This window comes from Cupressus sempervirens, chromosome 6 (assembly GCF_028749045.1).
Source record: "Cupressus sempervirens isolate cs-2001-9-10 chromosome 6, ASM2874904v1, whole genome shotgun sequence".
Classification (NCBI taxonomy): Eukaryota; Viridiplantae; Streptophyta; class Pinopsida; order Cupressales; family Cupressaceae; genus Cupressus; species Cupressus sempervirens.
In genome coordinates this window covers 100332419-100347410 of record NC_143123.1, presented here as the reverse complement: position 1 = coordinate 100347410, position 14992 = coordinate 100332419, and the positions used below count along the sequence as shown (strand labels likewise).

Here is a 14992-nt window from a genome sequence, read left to right as displayed (position 1 = left end):
CCTTCTCCACTTTAAAAGAAAAATAACACACATTGTCTTCCTAAATCGTATTGAATATATGATCAATATTTGCAAAATGTATTCTTATTTTATATCCCCAATAGGGGATTCTTTAAAAAGTTGTAATGAAAACCGACTTTGCTAACCATAGGAACTCCCCCATATTCAAGTTTTTCCCATTTTTTAGACCACTTATTTCTTTAGAATCCTTAGTATATCCCTTCTACAAAGTTCAAAATGCTTTCTCATACATTTCATACTATCAATCTGATGAAATCAGTCGGGCCCCAAAGTGGGTCCAACTAAAAAAAAATTGTTTCCAAACAATTGAATCCTCAAATTGATCCATTGACCATTTGATATCGATTTTATGAAGAATCAATCAGTTTGCATCATTTTTTTAACTTTTTAAAACTCATTTCATCTCTTTCTACAACTTATCAATTTGGTGCCAGGAGGTCCTATGACTGGCTTTAAAAACTAGCCAGAACAACTGACCGGCTCTAAAATCTGACACCTTAATTCTATGTTCCACACATTCCTACCATGTTGAATCTTGTCTAATGAAAAATTCTCAGTCAAAATATATTGACTACCAAAGTTGTCCTCTCAAAACTGTCTGCCAGAAAACATGTCAGAAAACAATAAATTGTGTTTTGTTTTGACTTCGAAAACTAGGCAAACTAATGCTTGGGGAAACAAAAATTAGGGAAATTATTTGTTGACATGAGGAAAATATAAATATGTGATTAGGGCTCATGATGAATAACAGGGAAAAAATGATGAGCGGTCAAAGTAGGCTACTCAAATTTGCAAACTAGAAACACTGGCAAAAAAACATTTTTTGCAAATGGAATGGACCTGGGAAAGTGTGCGGATTGATTCGTCAAGATTTGAAAGTTGGCACACTCAAAGTATTTTTAGAGTAGAATATAATGGTACAATCTATTTAATCTCTCCTATCATGGATTCTGAGTTGTGACATCACGAACAAGGGTACCAATCAATTTGCATTTTATGACACAAGTAAAACTTTACAAATTGCATTTGGAATTGTGTTTGAAAACTAATCAAATGGATTCATCATAAGCTAAAAATTGAAACATAGCAAGCCTCTGACCTCTAAAATGCAATGCAAAAGAAATTTTAGAATTTTATCCAACAGGGTCAAAGTTATAAAAAGTCAAATAGGACCTTCCAGAATTTAAAACAATTCACATCAGCATGATAACAATAAATGACCAACTTTGAGGGATTCATAACCTAGTCAAACAGATTCAAAATGACTCAAAATCTAAAACATAGGTTCTCTAGTATGGACACTAAGCATTACCAAAGTAGTGAATCATGAAACATTACTGGGTGTGAGATATTCAAAGGCAAACTGAGCTACTGTACATTGTTTAACACTTGAGCAGAATTGTGAAATATGACACTAGCTCAAAATGGGACTTCACAAAGTGGCTCAAAATGATAATTTATCATCATGGAACACATAGATGCACTGAATGCAAGGTGTTACAAACATTAAACACCTCTTAGGCCTCAAATGAACAACCAGGTACATATGCTTCAAAAGCGTTTATAGGGCTTATTTTTTCAATGGTACTTAAAATCGAGGCTTCAATTTTGAGTCCCAAAAGTTTCCCTATCTAGGGAGGCATGTCCCTTATAGGCATGGTAAGGATTCATATCTCTGGAAGAAGAAGACCACACACCTAACAACAAAAACTTCTCTCTTGAACAACTTTATTGAAAGCAAGAAACAACTACTCCTACTATGTACAAACGATGGCCCCAAGCCACCAAACTTCAACAAAATATTTTGCCTCTATCATAAATCTGATTTTCATCTAAACTTTCATGAGGTAAACTAGAAACATTTCTTCTATCAGTTTCATTAATTTGATTAGCATTATGAATCAACTCACTTGGCAAAACTAAATCTACACCTTCACTTTCATAACGCATATAAAAACTAGATTAACTTTCTTCAACCATTTGCTCATTATGAAAGTTCTAATCAACATGCTCATAAATATTAGACTCAAACTGAAACTCTTCTTCATTTAATGAATCATGCATGCTATCAGTTTTAAAATATGAAAGCTTCATACTCAACTTGGGGAAGGGGATCACACATACCTTGGAAATGTGCATCCTTATGCATAACTGAAGAGTATTCACATGAGCAATCAAACTTATACTCACAAATATCATCAATGTCAAAATCTAAAACTAATCTAGAATCTTCAAATGGTCCTTTGGAATTAGCAAATGGATTAGTTATCATATTAGAGTATTCGTCATAAAACTCATCACAAAGTGCATGCTGATTTTCAATAACAACTTCATCAAACACCTTGTTAACAATCTCATAAGACGCAACATCATCATCATAATCACTATCACATTTGAAAGAAGAAAAATATGATATCTTACAATAGTTGGACAATGTATCATTATTAAAATCATCCTCAACTAAATCTAAACATTCCATGTCTTCTTCAAACAATGGATTGATAGCTCCATGCAAGGATCCTTTTTGAACACATTGACAAAAAATGGGATGATTATCATCAAAATCTTCATTATATAAAGCATTAGTATACACTTTAAACTCACTACCCATTTCATCTTCACAGAGACTCTCGATAAATGAAGAAAAATTAGAACTATATGAAAACTCACTTTCTATTTCTTCTACCAAACATATAGTATCCATAATTACAATCTCTTCATTATCTTGTTTAGGATAACCATTACGGATAGACAATGATTCATTCCTAAACCCCTCACTACATGTTTCAATTTTATTGTCTAATGTAAAAACACTTGACAACCCTTCCTTGAGATCTGCATATTCAAATTCATTAGCATCAATTGGATTCACCATTTATTTATCTTCATACCTTGAGGACAAATCATTCTCAAATTCTTCATTGACTAACTAATTTGTATAATGAAAAAACTAAGATGCATTTTCTTTTTTAGATTCAGAAAAAGAATCCATGCCTTTATTTTCCTATGAATGTTCACTTCCATCATTGCTTTCTTCTTCCCAATTTGCATCAGATTCACATGAAGACAAACATGTACTACCACTATCCTCTTCTTGACTTGAGGAACAACTCTCATCATTGTCTTCACATGATGCTTCTTCATAATACATCAGATCAACAACTTCACTTGAAAGATCACTTCCACCTTCTTCATCCTCATATTGAGATGAACATCTTGCAAATTCATGGTCAGTTATGTTTTTAACATAATGAAAATCACCAATAGGAGAAAGAATGACTAAATTTATGTCTTGCATGTATAACTTATCAAGTGAACTAACTTTTTCATCTATTGTTATAATACTGGAAACATGTGCATTACATCCAACAAGAACAAACTCAGCTCCTTTTTGCAAAAAAGAAACTTCATGTTCACATGTTTTTACTTCTAAATTTTCAACAAGATTATTTACAACAGTAGTAGTACCTATTTTTTGATCTAAAATTAAACACTCCTTTTGACATCGATTTGTCTTTTGCACCTCATCTTGCTGGCAAACATTCCTAGAGAAGTGACTCCTAGTTAATCTATACTTTATGTTGTTTTCAATCTCTATTGCTATCATGAATGTCTGATGCACAGTCTTAGGTTCTTTATCTCTCAATAGGTAACTCATCTTTTTATCAAATGTGTCAAAGCACTAAACACACTTGATCATTTGACTTACACTTTTCAGGAATATTATTTAAAACCTTTGCAAATCTGATATTAAATTCAAGAACAAATTCATCATTCCTGATTTGGATCTTCAAGAACTTATCAAAATAATCAAAATGCTTACTCTTTCTCCAAACTACTTCATGAAAGCTAAAAGTAATTCATCCCAAGATGAAATAGAACATGTCGACAGAAAGGAAAACCAAACCCTAGCATCACCTTCTAAAGTTTGAACAAATAACTTCATATGCATGTCTTCATGAGCAATTTCATAGTCAGCCATTAAGTCATTGAACATCTAAACATGATGGCTGGCTGAAATTTCATGGTTCCCACCAAATTTAGGCAAATACTTTTTGGGATTATACAGTACAGAGTTTTGGAAACCATGAATGCCATCAAAATTTAATGGCATTTATCTCTTGGTAGAAATAGATCTACAAATTTTATCCATGGACTGCCTACCAAGTGAAGGGAAAATTGACACTTCTCACAAACTTAAAACTCATTCGCCATAATTACTTTCAAAATTTGTAACTTGTAGCAAATCTAAAATTTTCTACCAATTCAAAGCTTCGAACATACTTCAAAATGCAATAACACTTTTGTTGAATCTATCTCTCACATAACTCTTTCACCCATTGTCAAGAACTTAGATGAATTCTTCAATTTTGTATTCCAATTGTTGTTTCCATCAAAATACCCTCTCATTCACAATGCACTGGTATAGAGATATGACTTTGAGTCACCACTCACTTAGTGAGGAAAGATTTACCAAACTTGCAGATCATAACAAGCTACTCTAGAATTTACAACAGGTATTTGAAAATTTTATATAATAACTTGGAAATTTCACACTCTTGACAAAGTGAAAGAACTTGACATTAACTCTGAATTCTTATAGCAACTTATCAAAACTTTTAAATGACCTCAATGTAACAATCATTGTAATCCTTTGAAAACTACTGCTATCAGGAATAAGGCACAACTGGGAGACATGAATCTTCAATAGAGAAATGGAAAACACCTCATAACCCTGTTATTATAGCAAACTCTTCCTACTATATTGAATCTTTTTCAAATTCTCAAGGTTTTTCTATCACACAGATTCTGAAAATGTTATTTATACCAGAGATTCCAATACTTTTAACAATGAATGTCTTCATAGACTCCCTAGTAGATTTGCCATTCTGTTGGAGTTTTGAAATGCTACAGGTTTTAAATTACCCCAACGAGAACAAGATACATCTAGGGGCAGCTACTTCCCATCTTCAACATACCATTTCGGACACTAGGTTAACTATAAGGCTAGACCCTTATATTCTACTTCAGGCTTTGTAAAACCTAGGTGGATGTACCTTAGATTCACTTATATGGTACCAGTGTTAAACATATTCTTGAATCTATTGATAGCAAATGAAACCCTTATTTTTCCTATTGACTCATGCAATAACATAGATCTACAATAGCTAAATGCAAGACAGTGCAATTCATAAGCTGAGTGAGGGCATTCTATATTAGCTCTTCAAACATAAAATATAAAGATGATTTGAATTTGATTTGATTTTATGTGGGTGGGGAAAGTAGATGAAAACCAAGTATGGACAACAAACTAATGATCCTGTAGTTGATCAGTGCCTCATCCATTGGGCAATTCACAAATCTTTCTCATGCATTTTGGATATCTAAGACACATATCCTATGCCATGACTCTAGATCTATCCATTTACCTTGTAAATTGGATATCAATGTTCAATATAAATCTCATTCTTACCAGATATCCTCCTCAATAAACTTGCAATCCTGTTGATTTCCTTGAAGCATTTACATAACTCCTTGTTTTCAAATTATAAGCAACAATGAAACAACATACAGCCTTAAGGAACTGCTAATATGATCTAAACCCTTTGTTCAAATATCATAAAACATTATAAATCGCTGAGAAAGGAGACAAGATTTAAAGTGAAACTCAACACCTATTGTTCTTTGTACTGATTTCCTTGAAGTAATACATGAAAATGCATGAAATTGACTCACAAAATACCAAATAGGCCAGACTGTACAATAAACATATGTTGTCATACAAGAGAGAAAGTGGTGGGAATGAGAAACTGATGGGATGGGAAGGGGGTATCACAGCCAAAGCAAAGCTTCATGGTCTGGAATCAACACATCCCAGATCTTTCCACTTAGACTTCATCAATTCCATAAACCATTTCTGCCTCAATTTCCAACTCCTAACTTTTCCCTTATTTTTTCCAACATCTAAAATGAAAGAGAGAAAATACATATATAGGATGAAATAATTCAATCTTGACCTAGAGATATTTTCCATTTTCTCTTTCATTCCAAAAAGATCTGATTCTTCAATCATGACTCCAACTTCAATCCCAAAATTCCTCACAACTGGAAAACAAATATTACATCATAATTGAAAATTGGAGCCAAATTATATCATAATGGCATAATATTCTCAAAATTAACCCAACAGACCTTTTACCATGTGTTTTCACCAAGCCTGTAACTGTATTTTCAATTTTTACCAATTTCACTCAGAAGGCCCAAATTTCACATTTTTTCTTATAACTTGAACCAATGACTTCTTGTGCGAAAATAAACTCCAAAATTATAAAGTTCATTTCTCTCAGTTCTAGCGATATATATAATATGCCTATATTTGCTTATCAGGGACTCCAGAATCTTGATTTGAAAATTGGGCTCCTCCTAGGCTTCATATAACATATTTGTAAAAATTTAGTAATTTTACAAAGTTTGAACTATATCAATAAATCAAACTTTATTTAAAACTTCCCAGGCACATGATTTTCAGAGAAAATTTGAAAAAATAAATTTTATGCAAATTTGAATTTCCCTCTATTTTTTCATCCAAGTCAAACCTAGTTTGATTGATTTTAACATGTTTTGTGCCCTAATTGGTTGATTGTTGCTTTGTCATCTGACCCCTACCACCTAGGCACCATGTGGCATCATCTCATTGGCCACCTACTTCACCATGTCATCATGCCACATCAGCGTGTCATGTCATCGATCGCTATGTCGCTATCCCAACTAGCATTTTGCCACATCATCACAACATAACAACCTTGCGATACGTGTCACTCTCAACCACATCAACATCTTAGGAAGTGCTCCAAATCTATAGCCTCCACCATGTATCACTTTCTACTTTGTCCCCCTCACTGCCAGCTAGCGCCCAATCACTATCAACCTAGCCAACATGTCACTACCACCTAGCTAGTCGCCATGTCATTATGCTTATCAATCATGCATCTTCACTTGGTGACATAGAGATCACCACAAGATCATCCACATGTCATCATCCTATTCCTTAGATTCCACATCATTTCCTCGATTTGCATGCTTTTTCAAAATATTTGTAGGTCACCTCTAGCTGTCATCCACCAGCAAGCCCCTTCACGCAAGCTTCTCTGCCTTTAAAAGGCATTGTCTTTTAGACATTAAATCTTTTGTATTGAATGGTATTTAAACATTTTAATTCCCCCCTTCACACTGAATGTGGGATAAATGGTTATGACCATTTTTTGCCTTGTTCCTTCTTTGTACATGCTTTCTTATCTCTTTGATTTTTCTCAGCCTTCATGAGTTTAGTGCTAGCCCATTCCATTTTGAAAACTGAAGGGTCGATATATCTCTTCAAAGAAGCACTCACACCCACAACATCAAACTTGTCCAACAAGAATAGCCTTGGATGCCCTCGACACTCCTAATAGAAGTTGAGAATAAACTGGGGCAAGTCACATTGAGTTAGATGGTTCTAGTCATTACTAATGCTAGCATGCCAATCAACACCCACTGCATATGCAAAATGAAGATGATTTTTTTAAGACATTAGAGCCTTCTCAACTAAAGGAAACTTAGCTTCAAGTTGTTGCACATGGATCATGAGTCCATGTCATCTTGCAATAGTTGCCATGACTTCTTCATGTAAATCATGAAAGATCTCTACAACAAACCGTTACTCTGTGTGCTTTCTCCTTTGTGTGGGGATTCCTCCTTGATGTGGTCTAACTCTGTCCTAGGCTTCCTTGCCCCTTCTATGGAGCTTTGTACCTTATCTTCAAGAAAAACCAACCGCAAATTGAAAGAGAATAGAGAAGTCAACCCCTAAAAGAAACAAACACCAAGAAAGCACTGAAAATGAGAAAATTTCATCCAACTTGGATTCTAACACATTATTTATGTGATTTTTAAATGGAGATCCTTGTCTTTTTCCAATCAGTCTTTGCATTCTCCAAAATTGAGTCCATCTCCAAATTTGCCTTTGGTACATTTTCCTGCTCTGATTTTTCTCTACGGCTAGTGTTATGGACGGCTTCTTTCCTTCATCAGTTTTCTTGCAAATCAACTTCCTTTGCATCAAAAAATAGGCATCTTTTTCTTTTACAAGTACAATGGTTTGAAGGACAAAAATAGGATGTTCTTTTCCTACTAGATGAACCATAGACCCATGACATTGGAGTTAAAAGTATTGAGGATGCTAATGAAGCTAACTTTACATTACAAACCTTTTGTTTGCATCCTTAAATCAACTAATGGGATCTCCTTTTAAGATTAGTGCCCTTCCCCACTTAAAAGAAAAATAATACACATTGTCTTCCTGAATCGTATTGAATAAATGATCAATTCTGCAAAATGTATTCTTATTTTATATCCCCAATAGGGGATTCTTTAAAAAGTTGCAATAAAAATTGACTTTGCTAACCATAGGGACTCCCCTGTATTCAAGTTTTTCCCATTTTTGAGACCACGTATTTCTTTAGAATCCATAGTATATCCCTTCTACAAAGTTCAAAATGCTTTCTCATACATTTCATATTATCAATCTGATCAAATCAGTCAGGCCCCAAAGTGGGTCCAACTTTTTAAAAAAATTGTTTCCAAACAACTGAATCCTCAAATTGATCCATTGAACATGTGATATTGATTTTATGAAGAATCAATCAATTTGCATCATTTTTTTAACTTTAAAACTCATTTCACCTCTTTCTACAACTTATCAATCTGGTGCTAGCATGTCCTATGACTGGCTTTAAAAACTGGCCAAAACAACTGACCGGCTCTGAAATATGACACCCTAATTCTCTGTTCCACACATTCCTACCATGTTGAATCTTTTCTAATGTCAAATTCTTAGTCAAAATATATTGACTGTCAAAGTTTCCTTCTCAGAACTGTTTGCAAGAAAACATGTCTGAAAACAATAAATTGTGTTTTATTTTGACTTTGAAAATTGGGCAAACTGACACTTGGGGAAACAAAAACTGGGGAACTTATTCATTGTCATGAGGAAAATATAAATATGTGATTAGGGCTCATGATGAATAACAAGGGGAAATTGGTGAGCAGTCAAAGTAGGCTACTCAAATTTGCAGACTAGAAACACTGGCAGAAAAGCATTTTTTGCAAATGGAATGGACCTGGGAAAGTGTGCAGACATATTCATCAAGATTTGAAAATTGGAACACTCAAAGTATTTTTGGAGTAGAACACAACTATACAATCCATTTGATCTCACCTATCACAGATTCTATGCTATGACATCACGAATAGGGGTACCGATCAATCTACTTTTTATGACACCAATAAAACTTTACAAATTGCATTTGGAATCACATTTGAAAACTAATCAAATAAATTTTTTATAAGCTCAAAATTGAAACATAGCAAGTCTTTGACCTCTAAAATGTAGTACAAAAGGAATTTTAGCATTTTGATCAACAAGATCAAAGTTATAACAAGTCAAATAGGGCCTTCCAGAATTCAGAACAATTCACATCAGCATGATAACAATAAATGACCAACTTTGAGGGATTCAAAACCTAGTCAAACGGATTCAAAAAAAACTCAAATTCTAAAACATAGGTTCTTTGGTATGGACATTAAAAATTTCCAAAGCAGTGAGTCATGAAACATTACTAGGTGTGAGATATTCAAAGGTAAACTAGGCTACTGTACACTATTTGACACAGGCAGAATTGTGAAATATGACACTAACTCAAAATGGGACTTCATGAAATGGCTCAGAATGACAATTTATCATCATGGAACATAGACACACTAAATTCAAGGTGTTAGAAATATTAAACACTTATTAGGCCTCAAATGGACAGTTAGGTTCATATGTATCAAAAGCTTTTATAGGGCTTGATTTTTTCAATGGTACTCAAAATTAGGGCTTCAATTTTGAGTCCCAACACTTCTTAAGTAGCTTTGGATAGGGGTATCATCCCTAGTTTACCTCTAAGATATTCATGTGCATCCTTAGGTAAAGACTTTGTGAATATATCAACTATATGGTCTTTTGTATTCACATATTCTATTCTCACTTCTTTGTCTTGAACTAGCTCTCTCAAGTAATGATACTTGATTGCAATGTGCTTTGTCTTTGTATGCATCATAGGGTTCTTTGATACATTTATAACACCTGTATTGTCACAATAAAGTACCACAGTTTTAGTACTTTCTTCCTTCATTTCTTTAAGTAGTTGTTTGATCCATACCATATTTGAGCAATTCACCACAGCAACCACATATTCAACTTCAGCAGTAGGTTGTGATATACAATTCTCTTTCTTACTAGTCCAAGTGACTAACCTTTTTCCTAAGAAAAATGCTTCACCACTTGTACTTTTTCTATCATCAATGACCAAGAAATTCCTGAATAATGCAAGTTGTACGCAATTTAACATGTGGTCAACATATGGAGAATGAAGAGGTGGTACAAACACAAGACCAGATGATCGTACGGTGGATGTAGAGAAGAGAGAATACGACTAAGGAGTCTATACATTGTAGAATAATGTTCAAGATAGGGTTGTACAGTGTGCCAATAAGAGTCGTATGATGGAACCTGAATAGCCGTACGGTAGTGAGGGGTAATCCATGCGGTGATGGTAGCTAAGTTGTATGGTGACTACAAATGTTGTACAGTGTTAGCTTAATCTGTACAGTGAGTACATTTTTTGAATTGTGTATTAAAGTGTTTGTACGACTATGCAGGTGACATGGAATGATGAATGGAAGTCGTACGATAGGGGAAGAAGGTAGTACGGTCATATAACAGGTCGTACGGTCATGGGGTGAGGCACCACAAGTGGGGTAATGTGATTTGCAAGGTAGGGTAGATAGATTGAAGGATGCAGCAAGGAAACACACCAAGAATGATGGAAATCACAATGTTGCATGAACACACGAATCAATGAAAAACACAATAGACCAAAATATTCACTAGATTGATAAGAATTGCAAATAATGAGAGCACTCCAAATTGTCGGATACAAATTAGTTGAACATCGACAGAATCGGGTGAGGGTTGAATCTCACCAAAACTGTACCAGCCAAATAGGGAAGGTCTTTCACTTTCGAAATGGCATACAATGTCGAACTCTAACAAGAATTCGTAGTACAGAAAGATATAATCCAAAAGCATACCTATCGACTACTACGAGCCGTGCTTAAATACCCATCAGGAAAAGCTTTTTGAGGGTGTACAAAGATTAGCCGATGGCGACACAAACTACTATGACAAAATTAAATTTGGGTCCGAGTTAAATTAAACAACTGGCCTGTTACACAAAAATAATTAAATACATTTATTTCTGTTCGGGAACATTATAGTCCTCCCATCCCAAAATTTGCTTGTCCTCAAGCAAATGCAGTGTCAGATGCTGAAGGATGTATTCACCTTCCCACGTTGCATCATCCAGCGATAGATGTCACCAACATACTAGGTATTCTCTCACTGTTCGATTATGCAAGACTTTTTCACGTACTTCGAGAATCTCAGCAAGTTCCAAGATGAGTTTCCCCTCCTCATTGAGTGGTGGAAGATCTGTAGTGATGGAGATGTTTTTCCTGATAGCCTTCTTCGAACAAGAAACATGGAAGACATTATGAATGCAACTACCTTCGAGAAGCTCTAGTTCGTACGCTACCTCACCAATGCGATGGATCATGCGGTAAGGAACATAAAATGGAGGCTTTAGTTTCTCCTTCCCTGTTCCCTTTAGTGAGGACTGTTGATAAGGATGTAGTCGGAGATAGACCAAATCCCCCACTTCAAAACTCCTCTCTAATCGATGTCTGTCGGCATATACCTTTTGTCGGTTTTGTGCCTGCTACAGGTTTTCTTTTAAACTCTTCAGAATGTCCTGTCATTCCTAAAGCCAATCTTCACCTTTGGAGCGCGACTGTTGCTCAACATTGTATCAAGGAAGGAGAGTGGTTCGTCCTCGTACAGAGCCTTGAACGACATCATTCTGATCGACATGTGATAAGTGGTATTGTAGCAGTATTCTCTGAGGTGGATCCATTTCACCCACGTGTGTTGTTGTGCCGAGGCCTAGTTCCATAGATAACCTTCAAGCCATTTGTTCACAATTTCAGTTTGGCCATCTGTCTGTGGGTGGTAACTTGTGCTCGGTGATAGTTCAGTTCTTGCCATCCGAAACAGTTCTATCCAGAAGATACTGATGAAGCATCTATCCCAGTCACTGACAATGTTTCAAGGTAACCCATGTAGGCGAAAGACTTCTCTGAAAATAGATCGGCGATCTGTGCAGCCTGAAGGTCTGAAGGGATGGCGAAGAAGTGAGCGTACTTTGTCAACCAGTCAACTACCATGAAGATGCAATCCCTTCCGTTCACCTTGGGAAGACCTGTTATGAAATTCATTGATATACTTTCCCACTTATGTTCGAGAATTGGCAGAGGCTATAGCAGTCTAGCAGGAAGAGTGTGTTCAGATTTGTTCTATTGGCAAATAGTACATGCTCTGACATGCTACAATACATCCCCTTTCAATCCCTTCCATGAGAATCTCTCTCGCATACTTCTGTAAGTTTTTAGGAAGCCGAGATGACCAGCTAGAGGGGATTCATGCACGTGCTTTAGGATCTTTTTCTTCAACTTTGATTCAGGCACTAGGTAGATCTGATCCTTATAATAAATGATATCATTCACCACCTTATAACAATCATCGTGGATGTGACCATCCATTATCTCATAGGCAAAAGTATTCATGGAATATTCCACCAGCAATTGTGCCTTCCAATTGGCTAAGATCTACTCTAGTGAGCAGATGGTGGGTCTTCAGGACAAGGCATCTGCAACAACATTATTTTTCCCATTTACATATTATCAAAATCAAAATATTGAACCTTGCTTATCCATTTTTGTTGTCGTTCGTTCAGATCTCGCTACTCCAGGAAATATTTCAAACTATTGTGATCCGTACAGACAACAAACTTGGCACCAACCAGGTATTATCGAAACTTGGTCAGTGTGTGAACAATGGCCAACATTTCCTTATCATAGATGGAATACAGGTGCTCAGCTGGTGTAAGCTTCCTTCTCTCATAGGTGATGGGGTGTCTATCCTGCATTAAAACCGCTCCAATGCCTTCCCCTGATGCATCGCATTCCAAAATGAATGGTCAGGTGAAGTCGAGAAATGCCAACACCAAAAAAATGCTCATGGCCTCTTTTAACCTATCAAATGTGAGTTGCGCTTCTTCATTCCACTAGAAAGCCCCTTTCTTCGTTAGATCTGTTAAAGGCGTGCTGAGCTGAGAAAAACCCTTGACAAATCTCCTGTAGTAGCTGCACAATTCGAAGAACCCTCACAGATCCGTGAGTGATTTTGGGGGAGGCCAATCGAGGATAGCCTGGATCATCTCCTGATGCACTTGAACCCCATATTGACTGACAACATTCCCTAAGTACAATATCTCTATCATTTTGAACTCACATTTGGATTGTTTGGCAAACAAGGATTGTTCTTCCATGATACTCAGAACCTCGTTCAAATGTTTCAGGTGTTCCTTCCACATCCTGCTATAAATGAGAAGATCATCAAAGAACACCAACAAATACTTACAAAAATGCTTGTTAAAGATGCGCTTCATGCATGACTGGAATGTAGTAGGTGCATTGGTCAACCCGAATGGCATGACCAGGAACTCATAGTGTTTGTAATGGCAACGAAAAGCCATTTTCTCCACATCCTCTTCTGTCATTCAGATCTGATGGTATCTAGAATGGAGATCTATTTTTGAGAAATAGACCGCACCATATAGTTCATCCAACAGCTCATCTATCCTCAAAATGGGGTACCTGTTCTTTATTGTTCTCTTGTTCAATGCATGATAGTCTACACACATACGCAACGTTCCATCCTTCTTCTTGACCAACACCACTAATGATGCGAACTGGCTAGAACTGGGATGGATCCATCCCTTATCAAGTAACTCTTGGATTGTCCATTCAATTTCATCTTTTAACTTCTTTAGGTGGCGGTACGGTGTGGTTATAACAGGTTTCGCTCCTGGTTCTAACTCTATTATGTGTTCAAATCCTCGATGCGGTGGTATGCTAGGAGGAATATCTATGAAAACCCTTTCATGCTTACTTAAAACATCCTGAAGCTCTTTATCCTGTGGAGGTGTTCAGTGCCCCTTAATAGGTTCCTCCGAGATGAAACATTGTGCAATCCACGCAACATCATCATGTTGTAGGATTGCCTCCATCCGATGCATAGACACTTCCTTCGATCCTTCATTTTCCATCCCTTGGAGGACCACCTTCTTCCCATCAACCATGAAAGTGAAGTCCATTCGCTTGAAACTCTGAGTGTATTCATCAAGCATCTCCATCCACTGTATGTTGAGGATGACCTCCATGTCGGCCAGATCCAGTATGAAAAATTCCTCTATCACCGTGTGATTTGCCATCGTGATGCTTAGCTGAGGAACTAAGTGTGTGCAGGGTAGGAAAGTCCCTCCAGCAACTTTGACCTGAAATCCCACATGTGCTTCCATCGAAATATTTCTTCGTTGTACTAAAGATGAACTTATGAAATTCAATGTAGCTCCACTATCTAGCATCACTATGATCCTTTGTCCCTGAAGGGTACCTTGCACATGAAAAATTGTGCACCTCGGACTGCCAGCCAAGGCAATGGATCCTCCATGTTTTATTAAAGCAACAATCCTCTTCGTATGGTTGAAGTTGGCCATGTCAATGTCATCGCTAGGTTGGATGTCTTCTACTGGCGTTTCCTCTCGATCCTACTCATCTTCTTCATTAGACATAACTTCGATGTAATGAATTTTCCCTTTCTCAAGACATCGGTGGCCAAGTTCCCAAGGCCCCTTGCAATTAAAACATAACTTCTTTCTTTGGAGTTCTTATCGGGATACTTCATCCAGTGATGGCTTCTTGGGCGAAGGTT

At 36.3% G+C, this 14992-nt stretch overlaps 1 protein-coding gene across 1 annotated transcript; it reads right to left on the bottom strand.

The window, feature by feature from the left end:
• Window positions 1-13283: 13283 nt before the first annotated feature.
• On the bottom strand, window positions 13284-14777 carry LOC149551428 (uncharacterized). The gene is made up of 4 exons (XM_089790093.1): window positions 14283-14777; window positions 13827-14195; window positions 13511-13593; window positions 13284-13362 (listed from the first exon to the last, which is right to left on the bottom strand). Exons 1-4 carry the CDS (start codon window positions 14775-14777, stop codon window positions 13284-13286), a joined length of 1026 nt encoding a protein of 341 aa, XP_089646219.1.
• Window positions 14778-14992: the final 215 nt, after the last annotated feature.

Bases quoted from the DNA above. Each gene is read 5' to 3' on its own strand.
- LOC149551428 (XM_089790093.1), bottom strand. From the start codon at position 14,777: ATGGCCAACTTCAACCATACGAAGAGGATTGTTGCTTTAATAAAACAT. The intron at 14,196-14,282 runs GCAATCCTACAA...ACACCTCCACAG, and splicing joins TGTCTATGCATCGGATGGAG to GATAAAGAGCTTCAGGATGT. The intron at 13,363-13,510 runs GTGAGTTCAAAA...CGAATTGTGCAG, and splicing joins GTTTGCCAAACAATCCAAAT to CTACTACAGGAGATTTGTCA.